We start from the raw sequence: 25,453 nt of genomic DNA on the forward strand, positions 1-25,453 counted from the left end.
GTTCCCATCAGCTGTATGGAGCGTGTTACCTTCTTTCAGCTCATTGTTTTGGAGCTTTACTGTTTTGATTCATCCTAACCTATCTCATAGTGGAAATAGAGGTAGCAGGTTTCAGCAAGAAAGCGCCAAACAGCAGACAGACAAAGTGAGTGACTAGCTAGTAAACATAAGGGAGCATTTAGTGGATAAAGAGACTTCCATTAGCAGTTGTTGATGAGCAAAACAGAGCAAGAAGGAGAATGAATACTGGACTTAGATTCTCCAGGTGGACAAAAGCGTGACCTCAAATGAATGCTAATATTGGTCTAGACAGTATCTCCTGGATGTGTTAAATTATCAAGTGTTAGTTCACCACATCAGTGATATCAGTGTTGTGTTTATATTTTGTTTCCACTACCAAACATCCAAAAATCAGTTGATACAGCTTTAATGTTGCAGAGGGCTTTCAACACTTAAAACACTGATCATTTCAACAGTGTGTTCTCAGTTGATCAATTTTACCTCGCTCTCTGAGCTTCTATCTCATCTGAGGTCGGTCCATTCTGGACTTGGCGCTGGACAGCTGGACCTAAAGATGCAAATGAAAGCAGAGAAAGAGAAAAAACACAGATAAAGGGAAGCTGACCTCAATAATCCATTATGAGCTTTATAATGTTAATTAAAATTAGTGCCAGTCAAGACAATTAACCACCAAATGACAGGGAATTAAACAGCGGTTGATCATTATGTCCCTTTTCTTCTGTAATGAGTAATGTGCAATGAAAAGCATATTAATTCCCCACTCTAGGTAAATGAATAAAAATTGATTCATCCACTTTTACTGGCAAGCAGAACATAATCCAGTGCTACTGCACATTAGACCAAGGTACTTCGCTGTGCCGTCACACTGCTCTTTTGTTTACTCCTGTTACCCACAATGCTCTCTTAGTGATACATGATCGTCTATTTGATTCTAGCTACTGTCTGAGAACCTCATACCCATCTCTCACACATGTGCACACAGTGTTGTCTGGGTATCTGTCTCTTTTCACCTAAATGCCAAATTGAGCAAAAAACACACACAAAAAAATCAGACACGGACCCATGAGTATTATTCTTTGATGAAAAGCCACTTTCCGACACACAGCTAGTGGATTAAGTGTTAGGAAAAGTAAAAACAGAGTGGGTGGAGGAAGTCTGTTTGAGCTGCTTCCTACAAGCAGACAGTACTTAATTAGAAGCAGAAGAAATCCTGTCGGCTGCAGATGTTGAATCAGGGACAACAAAATGCAGCTTCTGTACATCTGTTCTTGGGGTCAAAGTTAGCAGACAGGAGAGATTTTGGTTTCATCAGCATGGCATTATTTTGTGCTAAAAGACTTGAAGTCAGTTTACTGATGTACAGAAATCACAGGAGAGGAGGCTCACAATCAAAGATCTGTGACTTTCTCTAGTACCCCCCCACCCTCTTGCTTGTGATGTGATAGGAACTACAGGGCATTTGCAATGTAATCCGTTTAACACCACAAGTGAGACCTGCAGATGAGGAGTCTGATAGGAAATGTAATTAATTGAAGACACGATAAGATGAGGACAAGAGGACATCAGCTCAGGGAGTACAATCAAATCAGAGTGAATCATCGGTTTTCAGTGAACGTTTTCACATCACTGAACTCCTCTGGGACAACATTAATCTTCATTGTTCCTCCTGTGAACAACTTCAGAGGAAAGGTTCAGAATTTACGCTCACATTTGTGTCTGGGCACTGGCCTTTTTTGGGAATTGAAAAATGCGATGTCTTAAACCTTTTAAAAGTTACAGGAGTGAAAAGACTTTTATTTTGTTGATTTATGATTTCTTTGCTACTAAATGCTAATGGAGAGTGGTTGTCAAACAGCACAAAAAAAAAAAACACCAACATCTTTCATTGGGATTGCCTTCCTAAAGAGTCTGTAACCCTCCTGTCTAATGAAAGGTGTCCCTGACATTACAGTTTTAAAGCTCTACACAGTCAGACCCTTTTCAGGGTCACTACTCACTGGCGATCCTCTCCACTGCTCACATCTCTAATGGAAGTGACTCTCTGGCGGGATGATGGTGCTAATGGCTGCCATTGATCAAGTAACAGTAACCCAAAAATACCACAGGATTACAAAAGACCTGACTCATGCCTACTATCAGATACCTCACTCTATACACACACAACAGCACAGACACAATGTTTCACTACAGGCATGCAGACATATTACAGCTTTGTTTCCATATCATTATTTGTAGCACACAGGGCTGCAACCAATGATTATGTTAATTATAATAAATCAGTCGTTTGACTATTTCATTCGATTGCTTTCAAGACCTGAGTTTTTCACTACTAAGAATTTGTTGTAGGAATGAGACTGCATTAAGTTTTTATGTCAGTGCAACTATTTATTATATTTTCATGTCCACTGTTAATGGTCATAGACACCTTTTGTTTCAAATGGGATTTTTAGAAAAAATTTAACTACACACATGACTAAGCCTTAAATATGTCTTTTTTGTCCTTATAAATGTATTATATTTAACAGCTAAGTTAAGGCCAAGCAGACTTTCTTAAAACCTACAGGGCATATGTAGACTGTAGTGTATGTTGGTCATGTCTGCCATCAGGTCAAACATCATCCTGTTTTGTCTGTCTGCCATACTGCTCTGTTGTCTTGTCTTACTCTGTCTCCTTGCAACTCAGATTTTAAAACATCTTTTCAGATTTTAAAATAATTTATTGTTGTTGGTTGAGACCAATTAATATTTTATTATTACAATGATCATGGGGTCTGACGGGGGTTATTTCCTTGATCCATAAAATGTCAAGAAAATGTGGAAAACGAGCATCACAGAGTTTTAGAGACCAAGGTAAGATCCTCAAAAAGCCTATTTTGTCCAACTATTTCTGAGTTAGCAATTTCCCCTTTACCAAATCTTCTACTAAACTAGTGTAATCTATCACAGTTTAAATTAAAATCAATAAACATGTAAATGTTAGCATTAGAAGCATTGGGAACTGCCAGTCATCAAAGCAGAGAGGTGTAATCTGGCTTTACTTTTTTTAAACTTAAAAATATGTAGATGTAAACTCTGTCCTGCCAGACATTTGAAAGAAGCTGGGTTTATTTACATTATTTGGCAAATGACATTATAGTAGCAGCTGATCAGGCACTAGCTGTCCAGTCAGTGAGTCACACACTTGTAGGAATGGACACTGTAACTGTTAAAGTACGAATTACACACACACACACACACACACACACACACACACACACACACACACACACACAAAACACATAAAATAAAATAAATAATCACCATGCAGAAGTTCAGACAGGCACAGACACACAGAGCTTTACTACCTACATGACATGCTGAAGAAGAGGAACCGGCTGTAGCAGACACAGAGGCACTGGCAGACCCACTCCCTGCTGACCATCTCTCACCTTCAGCTACTCTTCCTCCTCCTCTTCCTCCCCCTCCTCCATCAACTCCCTCTCTATCTCCCTCTCCTCACCTGCCTTTCTCCCCTCCTCCACCCAGCCACAGTATCATCTGTCATCTTCTTGTAACCCACACCTCCAGGCAGCAGCAGCGTAGCGAGCATCTCTGGTTAATGTTTCAAAAGGTCAGCTTTGTCTGTAGGCTGCGCAGCCTGATGCAACTTACACACACAAATATTACAGCGAGCTGATCCACATGTATCCCTGGTTCAGACAGAGCCTCATACATGTGGATTGTCAGGCGAGTTATATTGAAATGGCACTCAAAAGAAATGGACATCAAAAGGTTAAACACTATAAACTTAAACACAGAATGTGGCTGAAACTTATTCTAAATAAATCTGTAGATTTTTGTCAACTGCTCTTTTCATGTTTAAGAATCAACTTTCAATTCTAAATCTTAACCTACCATGAACAAGAAATCCTTTAAGAGATGGTAACAATGGGAATTTTAACATTTCCTTCTGACTCCACCTGCTGTGAAGGACTGCCTGATATGATCAAAAGCTCCAGAATGACTACTAAATGTATCTAGTGGTAACATTTGTGTCAACTACAAACTATAAATAGTTACTTCCATTAGTCAATGAATCATTTACTCTATCAAATGTCAAAAATAATGACATATAGTATGCCCATCACATGTTACTAATACACAAAATATGGGTTTTAAAACTGCTTACTCAGCATAATCAACACTCACAAATTAGCACATTTCATATTTACTCAATTAATGACTATTAAAAAAAAATCAACAAAACCTGGAAACATTAATTGGCGCATTATTTCAAAACTGGAGCAGAAGTTAACAAAAGTTTCAAGACAAGGTCGACACATCCAAATAGGCCTTTTCACACTCCCAAATGATAAGAAATGCCCTTCTGACTAACCCAGTGTGAAACAGGCTCAGGTATAATCCCACACACTGGTGTTTAGTGAATTTATTGTCTATTATTTCGATCACAATCTCAGGAGGAGGAAAGGTCAGGTTTTGACCTCCTTACCACTAGAGGGTGTAGGCACACCTGCTTAGAGAGCAAGAAAAATCAGACATCATTCTGATGTTTGCTTCACAAGGTGTAAATGTGTCTTATGTAATCGGTTAGCTGTGCTGAAATCATACTCATTGGGGTGGTGGGGTAATTAGGAAACAGCACACAAACTATCTCGCTCATTCACACACACATGCATGCCCATGAAAGCTGCTATTCATGTGTTTTCAGCAATGTTTCTGTTTGTGTGTGTGCGTAGATTGTATCTCTTCATGCAGCTGGAGCCACTGTTGTATTGTAGCAGGCCTGAAAACACTGAGGCTATCAGTCTATCTATCTGTCGAGTGTGTGTATCCTTCTCTTGTGTATTTGTGCACTTGGTTTTGGCTGCTGTCACTTGAGCCTCTTTGTTTCCCGTCCCGTGTTATTAGGCAGATGAAAAGATCTGCTCTCTAGCACAGCACCCAGGGGAGATCTTCTCAATGACTCATTCTAATTAAGAGGCTTGAGGGGACTGCAGGGGGAGACACAGTGCTGCTGCTGCTGAAGTCATAACTGGCAAGCTGTGATACTCACTCTGTCTTTCAGTCGCTAATTCTATCACTCTCCAGTTTATATTGTGTCTGTGTCTCTATACGAAACACACACTCGTGCACACACAGAGCTCAAGAGGATTTGACTGCCACTCCACCGTTATAAATTACACCCGTGGTTTTTCTACAATGAAATGTCAAAGGTCTAGAGTAGATTAAAGACTGGGGATATTCTTGTGATTGGTTGCAGTGCACTCTTATACATTTTTCATTGCACTTTGACAGCATATGTCACTCTAAAAAGACTTGCTGCTGCACTGTAGGTCAGTACCTATATTCAGTTATCATTTGCTGAGGATGCTGTGTCATGACTTATATTCCAAAGTGCCCAGTAGAGGAGGACTAGGTGTGAAAATGAAGCTAATCTACATTCTAAGACTCAGGCGTGTAGTTGATAGCAGGAAATAGAGAGGTGAGAAGAAATGAGGTGGAAGGCAATAGGAATAAAGTTCTCCCCTCAGTCAGATTTTCATTCAAACTACAGGACTGTACTCAGATTGCTTTAAAAATTTCACATTCGAAATCTCATAATCCTCTTCATCATTAGGTGTGGAAGCAAGATATTTGAATCCTAAACACCAGCACACTACAAGAAACAAATAAATTCTGTCTGTAATTAGCTGCAAACTGTCTACAATACTGAAATATGTAAGTGATCGTGTCCAAATTGGGCACTGGCAGGCAGCCCAAGTGCCACTTTCACTGATCTGCTTCAGCTGCTTTATGGCCTGAGAAAAGAATGTATCTGTGTAAAATGATTGAAATTATATTTATTTCCTAATGGCATGAGGGAGGTAGGAAACTCTACACTGTATGACAAGATGTGTGACAGAGCACCAGCAGTCTAAATTATCAGACATCTTTGCTGTATTATTGATACGGACCATATTAATATTTGGCTACATTTATAAACCACTGCATCAACTACCATCTCTTGGAGTAATTTGAGTAAGTTGCCATTTCAGATAAATTTCTTTTTTTACTGTTTTCACATAAAGCACATCTCCTGTCCCAAATATGACCTTCAATGAGAATGATGACAAGCATTTTACCTGCTGACATGAAAATTCCTGAGCTGTGTTTGAATTAACCATATGACTGCAATGGGGCTGATTCTCCAGAAGGAAGTTAAGATGGAGCTAGGTAATAGGTAATAATGAGTATGTGAGGTCTTCCTAAAATAAGGAAATTGTCCATAATAGCCTTCCTGAGCATTTTTCCATATGTGCTCATTTGTGCAGGAAATGTGTGTGTGATGCCCTGAGGGAAAACACACCTCCATCCTGAGCGCTGAGGACATTGAGGGCGAAGAGCATGGCGTTGGAGAAGGTGGTGGCCTCCTCCTTGCTGGCGAAGTTGAGGCCATAGACCTGCCTGGCATCCCGCCACTGGTGGAAGGTCGGGGTGGCCTGGTTGTACTTGAGGCCCTTAACTATGGAGTAGTTGATTACCACCTATAGGAGAGGAAGAAGGGGGAGAGCAGATGAGAAGAGGAGCTGCAGTTTACTAAAGGATGACTGCAAACAGATTTTTCACTGTGGAGCGTTTATCTTAAACATCCATTCATCTTCTTTATCTTCAGGGTGATAAACATCTGCAGCAACATCGGCAGGGTGCGGAGATAAATACAAACATGATTGCTATTCTCATGACTCTGTGTTACTTTGAGAAAAAGACCTTTCAATACCACAGAATGCATCTGTATGGATTTAATGATTTGGGTTTTGTCTAATGTAGATAAAAAACTAAACTTTTTTTAACCAGCGTTCATGGGACGCACAACTTGTAAAAAGCTTTGAAATGATCACCTGTCACAGGTTTTAAGTATGTACACTGCTGGCCATGACTTTTGCCACAGCTGCTCATTTTTTGGATACATTGGTTACGTGAACAGCTTTTTGAAGCAACAGAGAAAATCTACTCCCAACATCCTTTTGGAGAATGTGCTAAAAATATATCAATACTTACTATACAATAATTTACTTTCCTTTATTCTGAGGACTTTAGGTATATGTGCCCAAATGTGTCATTCAAGTATTTTCATTTTGTTATTTAGGTTGATTGGTTTAATTGTATTTTTCTTTTGAAATTGCAATTCTGTCTTATTAAAGAATCAAATATATATGTAATGCTTGCATTGCTTCCATAGGAAATCTGTACTATACAGAGACATAAATAATGAATGTAAATACATTCTTTTAACCCTAAAACAGCCATTTAACCCTGTGGGATCCAGCATTTTGGTACCCATCAAGCTGTTCAACCCCATACCTCATGTTGGTTTTTGGAATTTACAAATATAGTGGAACAAGCCTACACACACACACACACAACCACACAGACACACAGAATAATAGTTATAGGGTGCACACTTTGCACACATGCTCAAGTGTCTGTTTTAAACCACCATTTTGTGCTGTTAAACTTCCTTTCAGTGACAACTGCAGTATCTTTTTCATGCGTGTTACTTCAAAAGAAAGCACACAATCACGATCTAAAATAGCCTGAATGCTCTGTGTGTTGCAATCCTCCCGCAGAGCGATGAAATCTCTCTCTCTCTGGTGACTGAGGGGCTGTAATTAGTAACACCCTATCTTCACTTTTCTCAAGCTGCAGCCCATGTGTCACAGCTGCTGTTACCTGCTGGTCCTGCAGCTTGACGCCCACCACTCTGAACGTGTTGTTGGCAGTGTTGTGGTAGATGTTGATGCGGCTGAATCCCTGCTGTCCGGGCTTGATGGGCACCCACTTCTTACTGGTGTCATCGTAGACCATGACCGAGGCCCGCGCCTGGCAGATACTCTGCTCACTGGGAGTGAAACAGACAGACAGAGAAGAGAGAGATAATTATGGACAGACTGTGTGTGAAACAACTGATTTAAGGAAAACCATTGTTGGATATTTTTATGCAGTTTGATATCATCAACTTAATAATAATAATGTTCAACATGTTTCTCAAGTTACCGACTTGTTCAATTTAATAAAGCTCAGAAGCTATAATCCAGCTATATTACTATCTACTATTATCTTCAGTAGCATTTTCTGAGGGTTTTTAGGGTCAAATGTTCCTTCAACAATAAAGCTGGATGCCCTGTATTTGTCTGAGGATGTAAATTACATTACTAATTATAATTACAGTGAACAGGGCAACAACTCTTCTAGTCTTCTAATCCTGTGTTACGCTAATAGTCTAATCCAAAGTGTAATCAAGTGCTTGTCCAGCATCTGTTGATGTTCTTAATGAGAGGCGATCTTAATGTGCCGTGTGTGTGTGTGTGTGTGTGTGTAGCCTCCAGTGTTTGGTCTGTCTGCTTGCCCATCTGACTGCATTTATCACAGCCCACTGAGGCTCTCGCTCTCTCCACTTTCTCTCAATGTAACACATATACATGTACACACACACACACACACACACAAATTTCAGTATACTGTAAACAGCAGTGCCAATCGCAAGGAGTTTCATGATGTGTTTTACAGACAAAAGGTGCATGAAGAATCTCTGCAGAGTGAAGAGGAAAACAGAAGCTCAAGGTGCAAGTGTATGAGGGCTGAAGAGGAAAAACACAGGGGAGGGACAGAGAAACAATTTTGACTTGCAAATGAGATTAACAAGAAGAGTCCCATCTGTGTCTTTGCCTCTTTGCCAAGCTAAAATTAGTGGATCAAACCCTCAGGCTGAGCGAAAGAGCTGCGTCAGAGAAGAGAAGGAGGGGAAAAAAGAGAAAGCGGGGAAAGTCTTGGCTTCTAGATGCAGCATAAGGTGCAGGGAGAGAAGCAGTGCAATGATATTTGAGTGAAAGCAAAGTGAAAACTGTGAAAAGGAACGGTTCAATATTTTGGGAAATATGCTAATTTTCCATCTTGGCAGGAGGTGAGAAGGCTGATGCAACTATCATGTTTCACTCAAGAGTGAAATTAGGGGAAAACACTTAACCTGCCTCTGTCCATAATAATAATAATAATAATAATGAACACAGAGGATAAACTGATGGATAAACAGTTCCAGCGCATAAAACCCTCTAAAATTGCTAAGTTGTTTTTAGCCATGCAAGTGATGTGGCTCAAGGAATTGCACAACCATGTGGTTGAAATTTGAAAGAAGTGTCGAGTATTGGATGGACTTACAGACATTAATATCTCCCTCAGCATGAATTATAATAATTTTGGTGATCCCCTGCTGATTTTCCCATCAGCCTCAGCTATAACTTGTTGGCAAAACACCACAGTAAACATTATACCTGCTAAAAATCGGCACTATTAGTATTGTCATTGTGAGCATGTCAGCATGCTGATGTAAACATTTAGCCAAAAGCACCAGTATCTAAGTACAGAGTGATGAGAGTTGCTAGCTTGGCTGTAGACTCTTACTTTAATGTTATTATGTGGAAAAAACAAACCTATTACAAACCCTTAATTGGTAAGTAGTATAAATAAATTCTTATTTTTGAACCTTAAATAGAGCCAGGCTAGCTGTTTCCCTCTGCTTCAATTTTGTTTTTGTGCTAAGCTAGGCTAATCGCCTCTAGGCTTTAGCTCCATACGTAATACCCAGACGCAACAGTAGTATTGACCTTTTTATCTAACCCCTGGCAAGAAAGCCAATAAACTATTTGTCAAACTATTGTTTTAAGTGAGAGAGAGATTTTAAAGCACTGACAATGGGAAAAATGACTCTATTCTGGGATAGAAATTACCTCAACATGACCATAGAATAAAACTGCGTGTGTGTGTGCCTGATTTGTGCACAAATAGTATCGCACAGCAACACATATATTCATGAAAAGAAGCACTAGGCTAATATTAGGATAAAGAGAATAATACTTGCTTGCCTAGGAAAGCAGCAAGAGGCAATTGAAACTTGTAGGACCAGAATCCATTCAAATAACACAACAAAAGAAAAAAAGCTCAATATAATACCCTGCTGCATTCATTTTAAACCAGAAGTATAAATAACTTTCTTTCAGGTTGTATCATACTCTCTACATACATTATCTTGCATTAGTGGTTTTGATGTGCACGCGTTTGAAATCAGCCCGCCGAGCAGCAGGGCAACTATGTGTTTAATTTATTTTCTTTAACTTGTCGACTCTGTTAATTTTTAAAAAGGAGTTCTTGGCAACTAGCTGAAAATGGCATCAAAGGCCCAGAAGCATGAATAAATGAGGTTCTTGTGCTAAAAGAGACTTGAGCAGGAAAAACGGAGGAGACAGGGAGAAGGAGATGGAGTGGTGGAGAGAAAAGAGAGAAGCTGTGAAGGAGCTGAGGCGAGTTCCTCTGACTGACAGTTATAGGACGGACACACTAAAGTACACACTCTTACATGCACGTGTACACAATGCAGGAACCTATCAGTAGTGTAGATCGCTCCACGTCACACCCGTTGAAAAATTAACAATTGCTCCACAGAGCATGAATAAATCAGATGCTTCTGAATTTACCTTGACAGCGCATGGGCATGCGCACACATATGCAAGCACAGGACACAGCCACACACTTTAAATGCCATCCTCCTTGGTCTGCTCATGACTAGTTGGTACTACAGTAAATTCAAGCAGACAGGGGCAGACAGAGAAATCTCAGAGAGCTGCTCAGGAATCCTCTCCTCTAGTTGGAAATGGTCCAATCACAGAGCGGGATGACTGATGCAGGGGAATCATGTACAGGTGTAAAAGGTGCTTGTTCACTATCAAAGACTGAACCCTGAAACTGTTATTTTTCAGTCTATATAACCTCATCCCTTATTGACTTTGAACATCACCACGTAACCTTGACAGTACAGACAATGATGCCTACACCCATTGGCTACTGAATGCAACACGAACCCTGACAGCACCCACACGCATGAGAAATGCAATGGTGGGCATTGTGCAAATTATGGATGCAGCTCTTCTCCCAGACTCTGATCTTCAGCTCTGCAACTGCTGACTGTACTGAACTTGCTCAGAGCAGAAAAGACTTTTAGTTTCAAACAGCACGCACAGTGGAATCACAGTCTGTTCCCTTTCAAGAAAGCAGAAAATTGATGGTGTAGTAGACTTTAAATATACCTTTCAGTGTCCTGTGCAGCCTGATTTGTAGCTGAAATAACAAAATAATATGATGCTATCAGTATTAATAGCTTTTGCAGCCACAAACATGTTAAGTTAATAGGTTAGTGTGTCTATCTAAGGTCAGATTAATGAGGGTTGGTAATGATAAACACATGTATTATTCATCCACTCCGCTGAATGTTTGCAGGGTTGAAAAAAATAATTATAGCTAAAAAACTTTTTCTCTTTCATCTCTTCAAAATGTACACACACTAGGAAACACATACTGTTCACACACAGCAAACCCACTATGTTTCTCTGCAGGTCAGAGATCATTTCAGGGTTAATGAGATGCCAAACTCCTTCTATAATTTTTGTTTTTTCTCGCTTTTTGTCTCTCACACATTAAAATAAATAAATCACACTTGCATAAAATCTGCACCACGCAGGTCAAATGCATTTCAAAAGTATTTAGCTGATCTTTCATCACTCATTAGAATATTAGCAGTCTGCTCACACCTGGACCAGTCACATTCTTTAACTCTAACTGGTAGTGTCAAAGTGTTCAGTTCCCCTCTCTATTTCTGGATCCAAACTTCCTGTCTGCCTGCACTAAATTTACTCTGCTAGCATCACTCCTCTGATCCGAGACGAACGGCACAACTACTGAGCTGTCACAGGAGAGAGATACGCTTTTGACTCAGAGGAAACACAGGTAGAAAGAAAAAGAGGAGGAGAGGAGAGGAGATAAAAATATGGTTTGAAATATACACATTAACAAACCCCTGAAGCATGAAAACATAATTAGCACTTTGATCCTCTCTGCTGCTGATGAATTGCCAAAAACAGACAGAGGTGGAATTTAAATTTAGCACAATAACTGCTTGGTAATGTCATTTTGCATAGCAAATTTCATTGAAAATGTGAGTGGATGTTTGACTTTCTGAACAGTTTCCTTTCATTTTTCTGTGTGTTTCTATGAATCAGCACCAGCCAGAAGGCGAGCCAGTTAGTGAGGAACTAAAATTGTAATATCAGTTGCTCTGAGTCAGTTACGAGCCTTTGGTTAGTGAACATTATATAGAAAATAGACAGTATAACTGTCACTCCACTCTCTCGTGTTCATTTGTGCTGCTCTCTCTGTGCGAAAACACTGCTGTCAGCGTGTGTAGCTGTGAGGATGTTTTCATGTGTCAGCCCCAGTCTGTCTCTTACACTAATCTGTGCTGTCAGAGGGCCTTGTATACATCTCAGTGTCCACGCGGCAGGCAGGCTGCAGCTCTTACACCACCCTACAGACATCATAACATCAAAGCTATTGTGCTGCTCTACTTTCTGGGGCCTCTGTGCTCAAGGCAGTGGTGCGCTAACAACAAAGAGGCGTCTGCTTGAAATAGAAATGCAAATGCATGTAAATTTGGGTATATTCATGTTATAGATTCTTAACCTACACTCCACTTAGAGTGTCTGAGGAATGCATAGGTAACCAAAACACCGGTGGACCAAGATCGAAATAAATTCGTTTGAAAGATTTGACCAGTGGATATTATGATGGAGAAAACGGTTTTCCACAGGGAAACATAACCAATCACACGCATCACTTCTTCTGTGGCTGGTCTTGAAGTAGTGTGTGAATTCACCTTTTACTGCAAGCCTGAAAGTTAAACCTCTGTTTGTCTCTGATGAACCTCATCTTCATGTACAACAAAGGCAACACACTTGGTGCCTGTGAAGGACATCGCTGACACTGTGAAACCACAGAAACCAGCAGTGTGTGATTGATACTGCAACGTTTGGCCCGTTATCTCTCGGTAGTGCTTATCAGGTTTCATGTAACAGAAACACAAACTTTTTCTGACCACACCAGTGGAAATTTGTCTTTGGCTTGACAGTGCTAAAGTAGGCAGAGGCAGCATACGTCAACTACTAAAAATTACATTAGACAAGACAAGAGATTATGATGTAGAGACGTTCAAGCAAGAAATGTTTTTTTGAATTAAGGACCTCCAAAAGGCACTGTTAGTTGCCTTTGGATTGAACTGGTGATGCTGTTTCAAAGAGTCAATTTTAGGTGTATTTTTGGTGTGGTTTTAGGCAAGCTTACTCTTTCTCAGTTCATTGTCTCATTCTGCAACAGTGTTGACAAACAGCACTGTCATAAAGTCCTTCTTAACAGGTTATAGACAACTGTAGCAACCAAATAAGATTTTTGACCTCTGACCTCATGATTCATGGCTTCAGTGCAGCAATGATTTAAGGACCAAATAGGCTTAGATCAGACAGAGAAAGTGTTAATGACATAAATAGATAAAATAAAAAGACATGTCACAGGCATGAGCAAACAAACAGACAATATTGTCCATGAGTGGAGAATTGCCAGTAGGGAACAGTGACTGTCATAAGGAGATCAAAATGTCCTAAACTGATCTGATGGATTAGCTTGACCAGTGATGCTGCTGAATCCAGAACAGGAGGTTAATACATATCAAACCTTGTGATGACGCACCACTAAAAATAGAGATGGAAACACTGAAAACAACATGACAATCAAAGCAACACAGAGCTGTGGCCCATTTGCCATTCTGGCGAAAATGACAGGATATCAGGAAAAAATATATTGTAACTATAAAATATATTGTTACCATAATAACAACCAGCACACTTAAAAAAAAAAACCTCTCTCCACATACTCTCCACATTTGAGGCATGACAACACTTAATGTACAGTCAGTAGTGTGTAAAGTATAAAGTATAGTTAAATGGCATGTATGCGTACTGTAATTGACTGTGCTCACTCATCAGCGAAGATGATCAGTCGTTTAGCTTGCCAGTCAAACAGAAATAAGATATGTGTGTATATCTGTGTGATCTTAAAACATGAAGTTAGATCCAAGGTGGAGACACTGGCTCACACGCAAACTTTTCTCTTATTTGCAAACCAAATTTTGAATTCTCCTCTGAGATTTGTTGCTTCTCATTTGCAAAAACAACACTCCCATTCTCTTAGCCTTGATACTGTCATTACACACTGCAGCAGCGACCTTGAGACAAGACGATCAGCTCCATTATTTCCAGACTAAGATTTAGATCCAACAGTCCTGGCTAATATTGCTGTCTGCAGACTATGAGGCTGAGTCTACTTCATTCCAACCTCTCCTGTCACCTTCACTGCTGTTTCAGGAGATGTTAGCTTACACACAGTCCCTTAAAGTGAATGACTAGACAGAAAATCAATTTATATTCAGCCCATTTATCCATCACTGCTGATCACTACACTTGATCACTGGATACCTTAAGGTAGTAAAGATTTTTTGTGTTTGTGGTTCAGTAGCAATGAAAGAGGAGGAGTGTGGATCACAGAAAGTGTCTTTGTGTCCCACAGCCAGCTGCTTAGAGAGAACAGCCAAATCCCGAGGGTTAGCTGGCAGAACAATTGTCACCACAAACTGTTTGTCTTTTTGTCTAACTCCTTTACAAAACACTCTCTGTTTTCCTAGACAGGAGGAAAATGATGGAGAATCCTCTGCCTGTACACTGGCCAAAAATGATGCACAGTGAAACTTCTTGTATATGCATGTGTGTGTGTTTTTGCGAGTGTGAGCATCATCTGCATGAAACATCAAAGCTGCATAAAGCAGAAAGAAGAACAGCTGACAGCTTAAACATTTATAAGCATGCCAGGGCAAAGCTACATTAGCAGTGAGACTGAGCCTGAGCTAAACCACAGCTTTCATAGAAAATGGGCTAAATTGAGCTAAATCGCCACTACGGTCCAACCACAGGGGCCAGTTGGCATAATGAGGAGCCACTTTGGTTAAATGACATTAATTTCTGCTCCCATCTGAGTCTCTTAACACTCATCTACTGTCGATAGTTATTTTAGGAAAGATGCACAATCAGTGAAGGAAAGAGTTTGTCCCAGTTGCTGCTGCTGCAGCTTCTGTGAAACTAGAGCTTGCTGTGTTGGACGTCAGCCGTGTTTGCTCTGCAAAAATGTACAGGGACCTTGTTCTCCTGAAACTTTGTAAAATGATCAAAAAGTTTTGACATGCAAATGTATTCTCTGTGCATGAAAAATTCTACAACCAGGACAAGGAGACTCCACTAGAAGCAGACAGCAGCAGAGATAACTAGTTTGTTAACAGAGAGCGAGCAAGCTTGCTGGCTCAGAAAACTTTTCAATAACTTTTTTATAAAAAATGTACAACCCTACTAGTAAAATACCAGAGGGGGTGTAACAGCATAGCACATGAAAGAAACACAGGGATCTATTGATACTTATTACTACCATGCTCCATGTTAGCAGTTAGTTTATTTATTAACAACATTTGGCCCTGTTTACACATTATATCATATAACCTTTAGTGGTAAAAAGTATGTGTCTGAATGGTGTACAATAAAAAAAATGTAATGTGTGGGTACACAGCAAAATCAGTAGTGTGAATTCAACACCTATTGAGTTAAATTCAACACTTTGAAAGTGTCTATAATGGCCCACACTACATAGATTTAAAACTCCATAATAATAATATTAATACTCCACACTATGACGGAGTTCCAGCAACTCTCTCAATAGTTGAAATTTAACACTAGTCAACACAGGTGAGTGTTGAATTTATTCAACACTAGTGTGTAGTGTCAAAAGTTAACACTATCCATTCTTTTTTAACACTGGGAGGAAGCTGGAGTACCTGGAGAGAACAGAGATAGAACAGGGAGAACATGCAAACTCCACACAGAAAAGCCCAAAACATGCCGTTACTGCAAGGCGAGGACACGGATGTTATTAGCAAACGTTGTTAGCAGAGTATGTCATTTAACTCTCTGTATCAACACTGACACTGTCTGAGGAATAACTATCTTATAGTTGAATTAGACTTTAACAAGAGTTTAAATGACTTTGACACTGAAAATCAAAGACACTTTTGATTTTGCTGTGTAGAGCATATTTGATGTGAACACACTGACAATTGAGATCCACATCACATAGGCCCTCTATATATAATAGTACCTGCAACTGAAACTCAAGTTTGACTTTTTTTTTTTTTTTACTTTCCAAAAGAATGCCTTCATTTATTCCTGTAAGAGGGGAGCCGAAGTATAGCACTATAGTGTGTTTGTGTGTGCACATGTTTCTGTCCCATGTTATAAATCACCGTGTGTTTATGTGCAGAAGCATGTTTATGCATACATCTGTGAAAAATGGGCTAGAAGAAAGTAAACTGTCAGGCTGGTTTGCAGGCCAGTTACATAAGCAGCTTGCTTGCTTGCGTATTTGAGGTTTTGGTAGTGAAGGGGGGAGGTGGAAAAAAAATGAAGGAGGGAGACATAAAATGAGACAGAGGACTCAGAAGAGAGAAAAATGGGCCTGCACTGACAGCAGACTTTCAAACAGCCTGCCGGCTCTAATACAAACAGTTATAAAACAGCCCAAACTGCTCAACTTGCAGAGGAAAAATCTAAAAATAACTAACCCTGGCTGAATTAGGTTTTATATGTATGGAAATCACTATCATTGTGTGCTTGTGTAAATGTTATAGTTAAGGTCAGGCAGTCTTATGACCCAGTGGAGAAGATGGTTCATGGGAAAGCTGTACCGTGACTCAGTAACAGCATTATTGTTGAATATGACACTGCATATTAGAACCAAAATAGAACAGAGCTTTTTAAACTTCATCTCTGTGGACCCAGAGTTTTAAATCATCCCTCTCTGGCCCAATTTTTGCAAGCTATTGTGCAGGCTAATATAGCAAACTGTGCACCATTTTAAACCAGTGGCACAGTTAGGGACATTTCCTGTCAATATGATATAACCAGAAAATAGCAACATAAAGAAACATACAGCTGTTTTTGCATGTTATAGCCCATAGATACTAAACTGCATTTATTTGTGTTTTTAGCCATGCAGGCAAAGCAATGTGTCCACCACTTAAGTCCAGAGAAAATATCTCAACAACATTTGGATGTTGCTGTTGCCATGAAATGTGGTTCAGACATCCAAGTCTACTGACTTTGGAGATCCCCTGATTTTTCCTCTAGTGCCACTGAGGTTGACATTTGTGGTTCAGAGTGAAATATCTTGACAACTATTGGACAGCCTACCATAAAATTTAGTGCTGGTATTCAAGGCCTTTGGGGATAAATCCCACTCATTTTGGCAAAATTCTCTGCAGCTCCATTGGCAGGTCACAGTTTATTTATTCTGTGAAATAGCTCAACATATGATGGATTGGCAAAAAAAAAAAAAAAAAAAAAAAAAACACCACAAGGGTGACTGAGGTTAAGAGTGACATACACTGGCAGCTACATCGGTACAAGTATTCAAGGTCCCAAGAGGATAACTAATGACTTTTTCACCTAGCACTGTCATGCAGTTCATGAAGAAATACCAACAGGTACTATGACAGGAATAGACTGGTTTTGGTGGAAAGATCAGCTTGCAGACTTGAAACTAGTTGGCTTTCTGAGTTTCTGACTGGTTATTTTAGTGCTTGTGCTAATATTGAAATATCTGAGCCTCCTACAAGCTCCTCCTAGGCCTTCCATCATCCGAAGAAAGCTAGAAGCTAGAAGATAGTAAATTACATTCATCCATCTATAAAGCTAAAATATGCTTGGGAAAATAAGGAAAACACATTTATGACACCATATTCTAACCCATCATTACATATCAAGACTTTCTAAACATTATTTTCTGTGTAACAAAGTATTTATTTCTACATTTATTTTGATGCTGTACAACTCAATGTGATGTTAAATCTGCTACAAAAGTAATTCAAAAGCGTGCTAATCAATGTGTTCCTGAGTGTGTGTGTGCGCGTACATTTTAGTGTCCTCAACTTGTGTGTATTTGAATGTATGACAGAGCCTGGAGACCCTGCAGAGAAGACACACACACACACACACACAGAGGACATCACATGCACACGAACACACACTCACACAGTCCTAGACTCTACTGCCGACTGCTGAGACCATGCAAGAGCACGCTAATCTGTTGGCATGACAACTGGAGTGGAATATTCGCTTGGCCTAGAAAATATGGCTGTGAAGAAAAGATGAATGAGCAGTAAGGTATAAATAAAAAAACAGCAACATAAGCCCTCAGACAGTCTGCATTTTAATTACAGACCCCTGTCTTTGCAAGATTACTACACAATGTCCTGTCTCATCCTCTGTTCATCAAATAACTGTCTCATGAGGCTACAACTGTCTATTATCCTGGGTACATGCATCTGTATGTGTGTGTGAGACAGTCAGTGTGTGTACTGCTATGAAATATTGTATGAGTTCTAACCGCTGTCCCATTGCCTCGAAGGCAGACACTACAGATTCCACAGACCGTAAAGCATGTTTGTAAGTATTTGCTGTGTTTACAGTACATGTTAGCTTGCTTTGAGGGTTTTGTTGTTCTCTTTTCAAACCACTAATAAAGCCTTAAACGTCTCTGACAGTCCACGGAGGTCAGATGGGATGGCCACAAAGAATAGAGCCACGTTCCGGTCCCATAAAACAGGCATGAATTTATGGCTTAATTCCAGCTGAAAGCATGTGAGGAGAGTGCAAGGATGAGGTTTCTTTTACTGCTGCTCTGCATGATCGCATAAAGCATTTAAGAGTTTCCTTAACTCCGAGCGCGAGTGCTGAGACTCTGAAAAAGCAGCACAGCAGTGGGGGAAATCTTGCTGGGGAGGGCTGAGTCAAGAGGTTTTAATGTGAGATCAGGTGCTCTCAACTTTTATGTTTGGCCAATACCTGCATGCATTATTAAGTGTTATGGATGAGAAAGTCTTGCTTTAAGATTAGAGCTTAAGTGGTGTGTTGGAGGTTTGAAAGAGGATGTTAATTGCTGACTGCGGTTTTGAGCCAGTTGTACAAAATTTAAAAACTCATAGAGGCGTGCTGTCACATCAGTAAAATAGCTGGTACAAAAGGTCTTAAAGTGAGTTGGCAAGCATACTTTGGATAGTCTTAACTCCTAGCCACTGTCCTTACATCGTCTGGCACCCTCCAGACTTAACCTACCATCAGGACGACAGGCAGAACAACAGAAATTAAAAAGAGGACTGTCTGTGTCTGACCTCGCTTGGCTTATATCAGATAGACTGAACAGAGTGGAAAATAACTGAGAGCCTCAGCAGCGGAGGATTTAGACTTGGGATGGTCCTTTATGTCTCTGCAAAGACGACCAAATCCTCTGACATAACAGAAGCATCGCCAGAGACAACACATGGTCAATAGATCCCTGATGAGTTGACTTCAGCATTAAACAAACAAGTTAATCTGCTGTGAACTCAGTGCAACCTGACGCACAGCTGAGATTTGATAAGGTGCATGCAGATGAGATCTGAATCCTGCAAGTGTATGACGATCACTTCAAAGGAATCATTTGACATATTGAGAAATAGGCTTACTGAACTTTCTTGTTGAGAGTTAGATGAGACGATCCATATGCCACTCTCGTGTCTATTGAATATGAAGTTATAGCCAGCAGCTGGTTAGCTTAGCTTAGCATAAAGACAGGGGGGAATAGCTAGCCTGGCTTGATCCAAATATAAATTATAGAATATATATATATATATATATTTTTTTGGACAGAGCCAGGCTTTACCCCTATTTCCACGTTTTATGCTAAGCTATGCTAATATACTGTTTGCTGGACCTACATATTTGTTTTCAGCAATATATTTCCTAAAATGTTGAACTGCTCCTTCAAATAATATTTCATTTCTGCTTTGTGTGTGGCATTAAAAGCTTCAAGTCCTGCAAGGAGCCAGACATTCCTGTCTTGTTTACTCTTCGTGGGAATCTTGATCTTGGCTTAATGAGCGTTTGCTGGAATTTTTAATACCAAATCTAGAGCCCCAGGCCATCCTCATCTACCTCCAACTGAAGCTGAGTGCTACTGTAAACACACTAGAGGGATCAAACTTTGTTGACTTCCACTGGTCAATGTGTGCACATGCATGTAAGGAGGTCAGTCATTCTCATAGTCAGCCCAGGCATGAGCCTGCGAAACAGTTGGGTAGAGACGTTCAGGCCCCATGCTGAGCAGAAGTGAAAGCACTAAAAAGGAGCAAAGGAGACTGAAAACAGAAGAAAAAAGATGGGAGAAGAGAGAAAAAATGAAGACAGACGCAGAAAAATAAATGAAGGAGGCAGAGATACATAAGATACAGAGTATAGTGAAGAGCGGGGGTGGCTTTAAAAAATGCATGCGTCTCCATTTGGCAGAGGGGAAAAGAATTTCCCAGCAGAGAGGAGACTGTAGGTGAGAGCATAGCTGGAGCATTAACACTCAGATTACCTAATAGAAAGACTTTCCCATCCATGGAGGAAGAAAGCAAAGAAGGAAAGGGTGGCGGGATGCCCTCAGGCTGAGCTCGCTCTCCCCCATGATGCCATTTAACTGCTGCTACTTACTGTGGAGCCTCACACACAAACACACACGGATGCACAAACACACACACCGCAGACATGTTTACATGTGATCCATTTTACAGTTGAGTGTTTGCTGAATGCCATTAGGTTAAGTGCTCTCCATTGCAGACTGCAGGAGGACCTGATAGTTGGCGTAACGCACACTCACAAGCATTTGTAATTGGCAGACTCGTCCTCCTCTGAAAATACACAATGCTATCTATAGTAGACATGCGGTCATGTACTGTTCCTTGTTGTGCCACAAATCATCAGTCAGTGGATCCACTGACCCAGAATATTTCATAAATTTTCAGCAGTCTTATGCTTATGCTGTCTTATGTTTGACATGCATGTGCAGTGGACACCGTCTCTAATCTGTCAGATCACACTCCACTGAGAGAATAATACAGACATTTGGTCTCCTCTGAGAATCCTGAAAAACAGAAAGCCCTTCCATCAACCCAAGACCTAATCCTCAAGCAATAACTTACATTACAGCAGCTCTTGGATTTAAGTCAAAGGCTTTCAAGGTGAATGAAATGAGTGAGCTGAAGGGAGAATCAGCCAGTACAACTGAAATCCTTTCTTTTTAATGGAAGAGGTCCAGAAAATCCAAAGATATCTTGATTTAATCAGATATTGAGAACTAGTGGAAAAAAAGAGACCATCCTCTATTCACAACTTTTCTCTGTATAAATCTTAGCTCCTTGAATTGTGGGAACCTGACACCCACCTGATAACTTTGGCAAACACAAGTTTTCCAAACGGAAAACAAAATAGACCTTTTTCACAGCAGACATTTTAGCATGTCATAGCAGGAAAGGCACAGGTGTAATTGGTAACACTAACGACTGCATTCCCTTTAGGTGAACTACCTCCTGGGTGCTGGCATTAGTTCTACTCCTGCCTTTGTTTCTGAGACACAAAAAACGACTACAAGACAAAATTAATTTAAATTAATTTTTCATTATTTTTTGTGGTTAGTAGCAGTTGAATTAGCCAAAATCATGTGTACTGAAGTTCCACCACACAAAAAAACCTATATCACTGTGTTATCACATCTGAATGGAAGACTGGCTAACAGCTAATGACTGGTAACTAACAGCTAGCTCATAGCTAGCTTCAGCACAGAAGCCTCGTTGATATCATTGTCAGTGTTAGCATTGGTAAAAATTAACTTAAAACAACAGGAAATGTGTAGTTCTGAAACTATTTGACACTTTTCCGATTTTGTATTTTTTTTCTCTATGACACAAAAAACATTTAAAAACCCCACAGTATTTGAAAAATGTAAGGAATTTTTTATAGTTTTGGTTTCTGCCAATAAAAATGAGACACTTGCCCAACAAAACAGACTGCTTTGTTCACTAACAAGCAGCTGAAAAAATACATAGACCATTAAACTGAAATTATGACCTGCTGTAGAAAATTACCAAGAGGTTAGAGTTTCTGCCTGTAGCTTGAGGAGGCACTGAGGCAGAAGGTCTCTCTCTGTATGCGTTTTTGTGTGTGTGCATTTCTGTGCATACATGTACTGTATGTGTATGTGTGCTCTCATGGATTGGCCAGTACTGGTTGTCATGGTTATCTGGCTATACTGTGGCTAAGTCTACCACAGTCACCATGGAGCTCAGGCTGTCTCTAATATCCCAGGATCCCTCACAAAGGTTTTTCCAGGGTGTGTGCCACGCCAAAACCATGTTCAAACATATTTTCATATTTTTTTCCACAATCACACCAGCTCCTCTTTTCTCCTCTAATTCCACATCCATCCATCTGACTGTTTCCCTCTCACATTTACAATCCACTCTCCCTTCCTTTTGCTTAGCTTTGCTTTTCTCACCATCCCCCCTCTTTCCCTTGGTCTCTTTATTTTCTCTCCCTCTCATCTCATTTCTCTCCTCTCCCTCTCTGTCTCTCTTGGTTTCTCATTTTTCTATCTCCAAGCTCTCTTCCTCTTCTTCTTCTTCTTCTTCCCTCTCACGCCAGCTCTAATAAGTCTGCCTTGTTAATAATATGGATATGCTGCTGTGTAGCTGTATCCATTTCCTGTTTATAGTGAGCTGAACTAAGTTGAGGAAAAATAAAAACATGATTAGTCTGCACAGAAATAGCTACAGCAGAGTGTTTGTTTATGCTTGTGTCCAATAAAATCTCTCTCCGCTTTTTAAAGTGAGTATTCATTGCATAAAATCAGATTTGTGGAAAATTAATATTGCTTAAGGGCTTGAATTGGTTTTATGGAAACACATCGCACTTTAAACCTCTTTAATCTCTGTGATTGCACACAGGGTTTGTGTGTGTGTGCATATATATATGTGTGTGCCTCACTTATGTGTCTCTCTTGCAGTGAAGAAGATGAGAGGTGTGAGGCACAGCCGGAAATGTGCGAGACTGTAGTGTTTTTTCTCACTAAAGCTGCTGTCTACACATACTCATCAAACACTGATATTTGCTGACATTTCCTGATGTTTGCTGATGCGGTCATTTTGCAGAAAGTCACTGAGTTGGGGCTGTAGCGGATCGAACCTGTTTAAATGTTTATTAGGCTTTAAACACTGGGAACATAACATGTATGGTAGCATTACAGTTAAAAATGTGATCAAGTAAGTCATGCCCCAGGATAAACCAAATAACCTGGATGAAGTCATTGCTCTGCTCCCTTCCTTTGTAATACTCTACACAGGTACTTTAACTGTGTTCTTTTCTTTTCCTCTCCTCTCCCTGGTGATGCTGCCTTTCTGCGAATGCCCTCAGACTCCCGTGGTGCCATCAGGGAGCTCGGCCAGGCTGTGATAGTGACACGCTGTAGCCTCATAAAGCTGCTCCAGCCTGGAGCACCGGCCGGCCAAACCAAAAGCTGCTTAGTGAGGCAAAACTCTGGCTGAGTCTCTTAAAGCTGCACTAATCAGAGCTGTTAGAAGAGGAATCCTCAAATGTATCACACAACAGATTACAAGGACATCTCAAGCTATGTATGCAAAGATGGATGGATGGATGAATGGTGATGGATACAAGGACATATGGCAAAAATAGTAACGTGTGCTTCACTGAAGTGAAAAAACAAACATTTTCTTGTGTGGATGTCACACACCATCAGGCCTGACTTCTTGCACGCCTGAATGCAACAGCTCCATCCTGCACAATTACATCTCAACAAGACAAAGAGCAGGGAAGCTGTTGCATATCTGAGCATGCGTCTTTGAGCGCTCTGCAACCATGACGGCAGGCGTCGGCTGTGGAAGCAACAAGCCACCCTGAGCACTTTCATTAACAGAAAAAGAAAGAGAGAGGGAGAGAGATACGCAAACACAGAGAACAAAAGAGCCACAGAGACAGCTGACAAGAGGGCTACAGCGGCCACAGGGCCCTGGATGGCAAATATAACACAACTGCGGCACTGTCACCCCCTCTGTCCAAACTTGGCAAGCTCCTTCATAGGCCATCAATGCCCTCTGCTTCTCCCAGGAGCCTAACACTTTCCTGCACAGCTAGCTAACACATTAGCATGCAGCCCCATCCCCCTGCAAGGGCAACCAGCCGCTCACAGCAGCACTCGTCATACACAGAAACGCTTCATTTGTAGCAGCAGCTGGGGATCTGTTGGACAATCGTGATGCTCCATTGCTACATTTTGGGTGGATCCAAGAGGCACCTGATACTGACAAAAGCGAATGGAGACGCAAGACCTGGGTGACTCCACCATTCAGGAGTGAGTGATGGATCTCTTATCTATTGATGGATCTATCTTAAGCACCTTTCCCGCCCTTGGAAGCTTACCTGACTTTGAACTCAGTGAGCTGCGGCTGAGCCCCCGGTTCAGCACAGTAGATCTGGGGGAAGTAAAATCGGTGCGACTGAAGGTTGATGTCCATGTTGTCCACACACAGCAGACACACAGGTCAGCCCTGCTCCGTTTAAAAAAAAAAAAAAAAAAAAATGAAAAATTGTCTGTATTTATCGTGTCAGTTGCTTTTTTTCCCCTTTGTCTTCTTCGATTCTGGCGCTGACACTTTCACCAAAGGTCGGAGTTCAGCAGAAGCATCCCCGGTCACCTTTTCCCTCCAAATGGTCGCAAGGCTACAGAGCGCTACCGCCAGGAATTCATCCCCCTCCTCTTCATCTCCTCCGTGCACTGAACATTCAATCACCTCTGCTGCCCGGCACCAAACAGGCACACTAACCTATTTCCCCACTAGCAGCCACTGTACACTCAGCAGCTGTGAGCACAAGAACAAAGATGACTCCAGTGAAAGATGCTGCCTCCTAAAGAATCAGGAGAAACAAAAATAATCCAGGTTTTCAGTCACCAATTCATCCTTTGGATAGTAGAGAAGCAATATTCAGTTAAAAACGAAGGAGAAATCTGTACTGTGGGGGAAAGACAGGCTTAAAAATATGAGAGCAATTTTAAGCCCTCCACCACATACAGCAGAGACTGAATGGGAGATAAGAGTCCTTTGGTTTTTACGCTTCAGAGACAGAGGAAGGGGGGGAAAAGAGAGAGAGATGGAGATAGAGAGAGATTCCCGGTGCTGTGAGGCGTTGCCCTCGCACTGCCTCTCCTCTCTGTGTCTCATTGGATTACCTCCTCCCTCTCCGCACCCCACCCCTCCACCTCCCCCCTTTCCCTCCTCCTCCCCTCATCCTCCCCTCCCAGCTGTGACAAGAGCGATGGGCCGCCAGCCCCGGAGGCTGCTGGTCCTGCCCCTCCTCCTCCTCCTCCTCCTCCTCCTCCATCTCCATCTCCATCTACCCCCCTCTCTCCCTCCTCCTCCTCCTCCTCCTCCTCCTCTCACACTCCCCCGCCCCACCTCCTCCCTGGTCTCCTCTCCGGGGCTGTGCGATTGGCCGAGGCGAGGATGCGTAAGCCCACACGGGGAGGGGGGGGCGAGAGGCGAGGAGGAGGAGCA

The 25,453-nt window shown here is 41.1% G+C and overlaps 1 protein-coding gene across 3 annotated transcripts in view; it reads right to left on the bottom strand.

Moving 5' to 3' along the window:
* The window catches only part of evlb (Enah/Vasp-like b), a 42,603-nt gene that overhangs the window by 7,504 nt on the left and 9,646 nt on the right, over positions 1-25,453 (bottom strand). The window contains exons 1-4 of one of the 3 annotated variants that reach the window (XM_018696268.2): positions 24,321-25,149; positions 7,732-7,900; positions 6,368-6,545; positions 502-568 (exon numbers count right to left, since the gene is read on the bottom strand). In XM_018696268.2, coding sequence (XP_018551784.1) covers positions 502-568; positions 6,368-6,545; positions 7,732-7,900; positions 24,321-24,415 — 509 coding nt within the window. In that variant the 5' untranslated portion in view covers positions 24,416-25,149. Of the gene's footprint in view, positions 1-501; positions 569-6,367; positions 6,546-7,731; positions 7,901-24,320; positions 25,150-25,453 lie in introns of those variants that run through there. The other 2 variants (XM_018696267.2, XM_018696270.2) reach the window with 2 other exon arrangements.

This window comes from Lates calcarifer, linkage group LG7_1, assembly GCF_001640805.2.
Source record: "Lates calcarifer isolate ASB-BC8 linkage group LG7_1, TLL_Latcal_v3, whole genome shotgun sequence".
NCBI classification, from domain to species: Eukaryota; Metazoa; Chordata; class Actinopteri; family Centropomidae; genus Lates; species Lates calcarifer.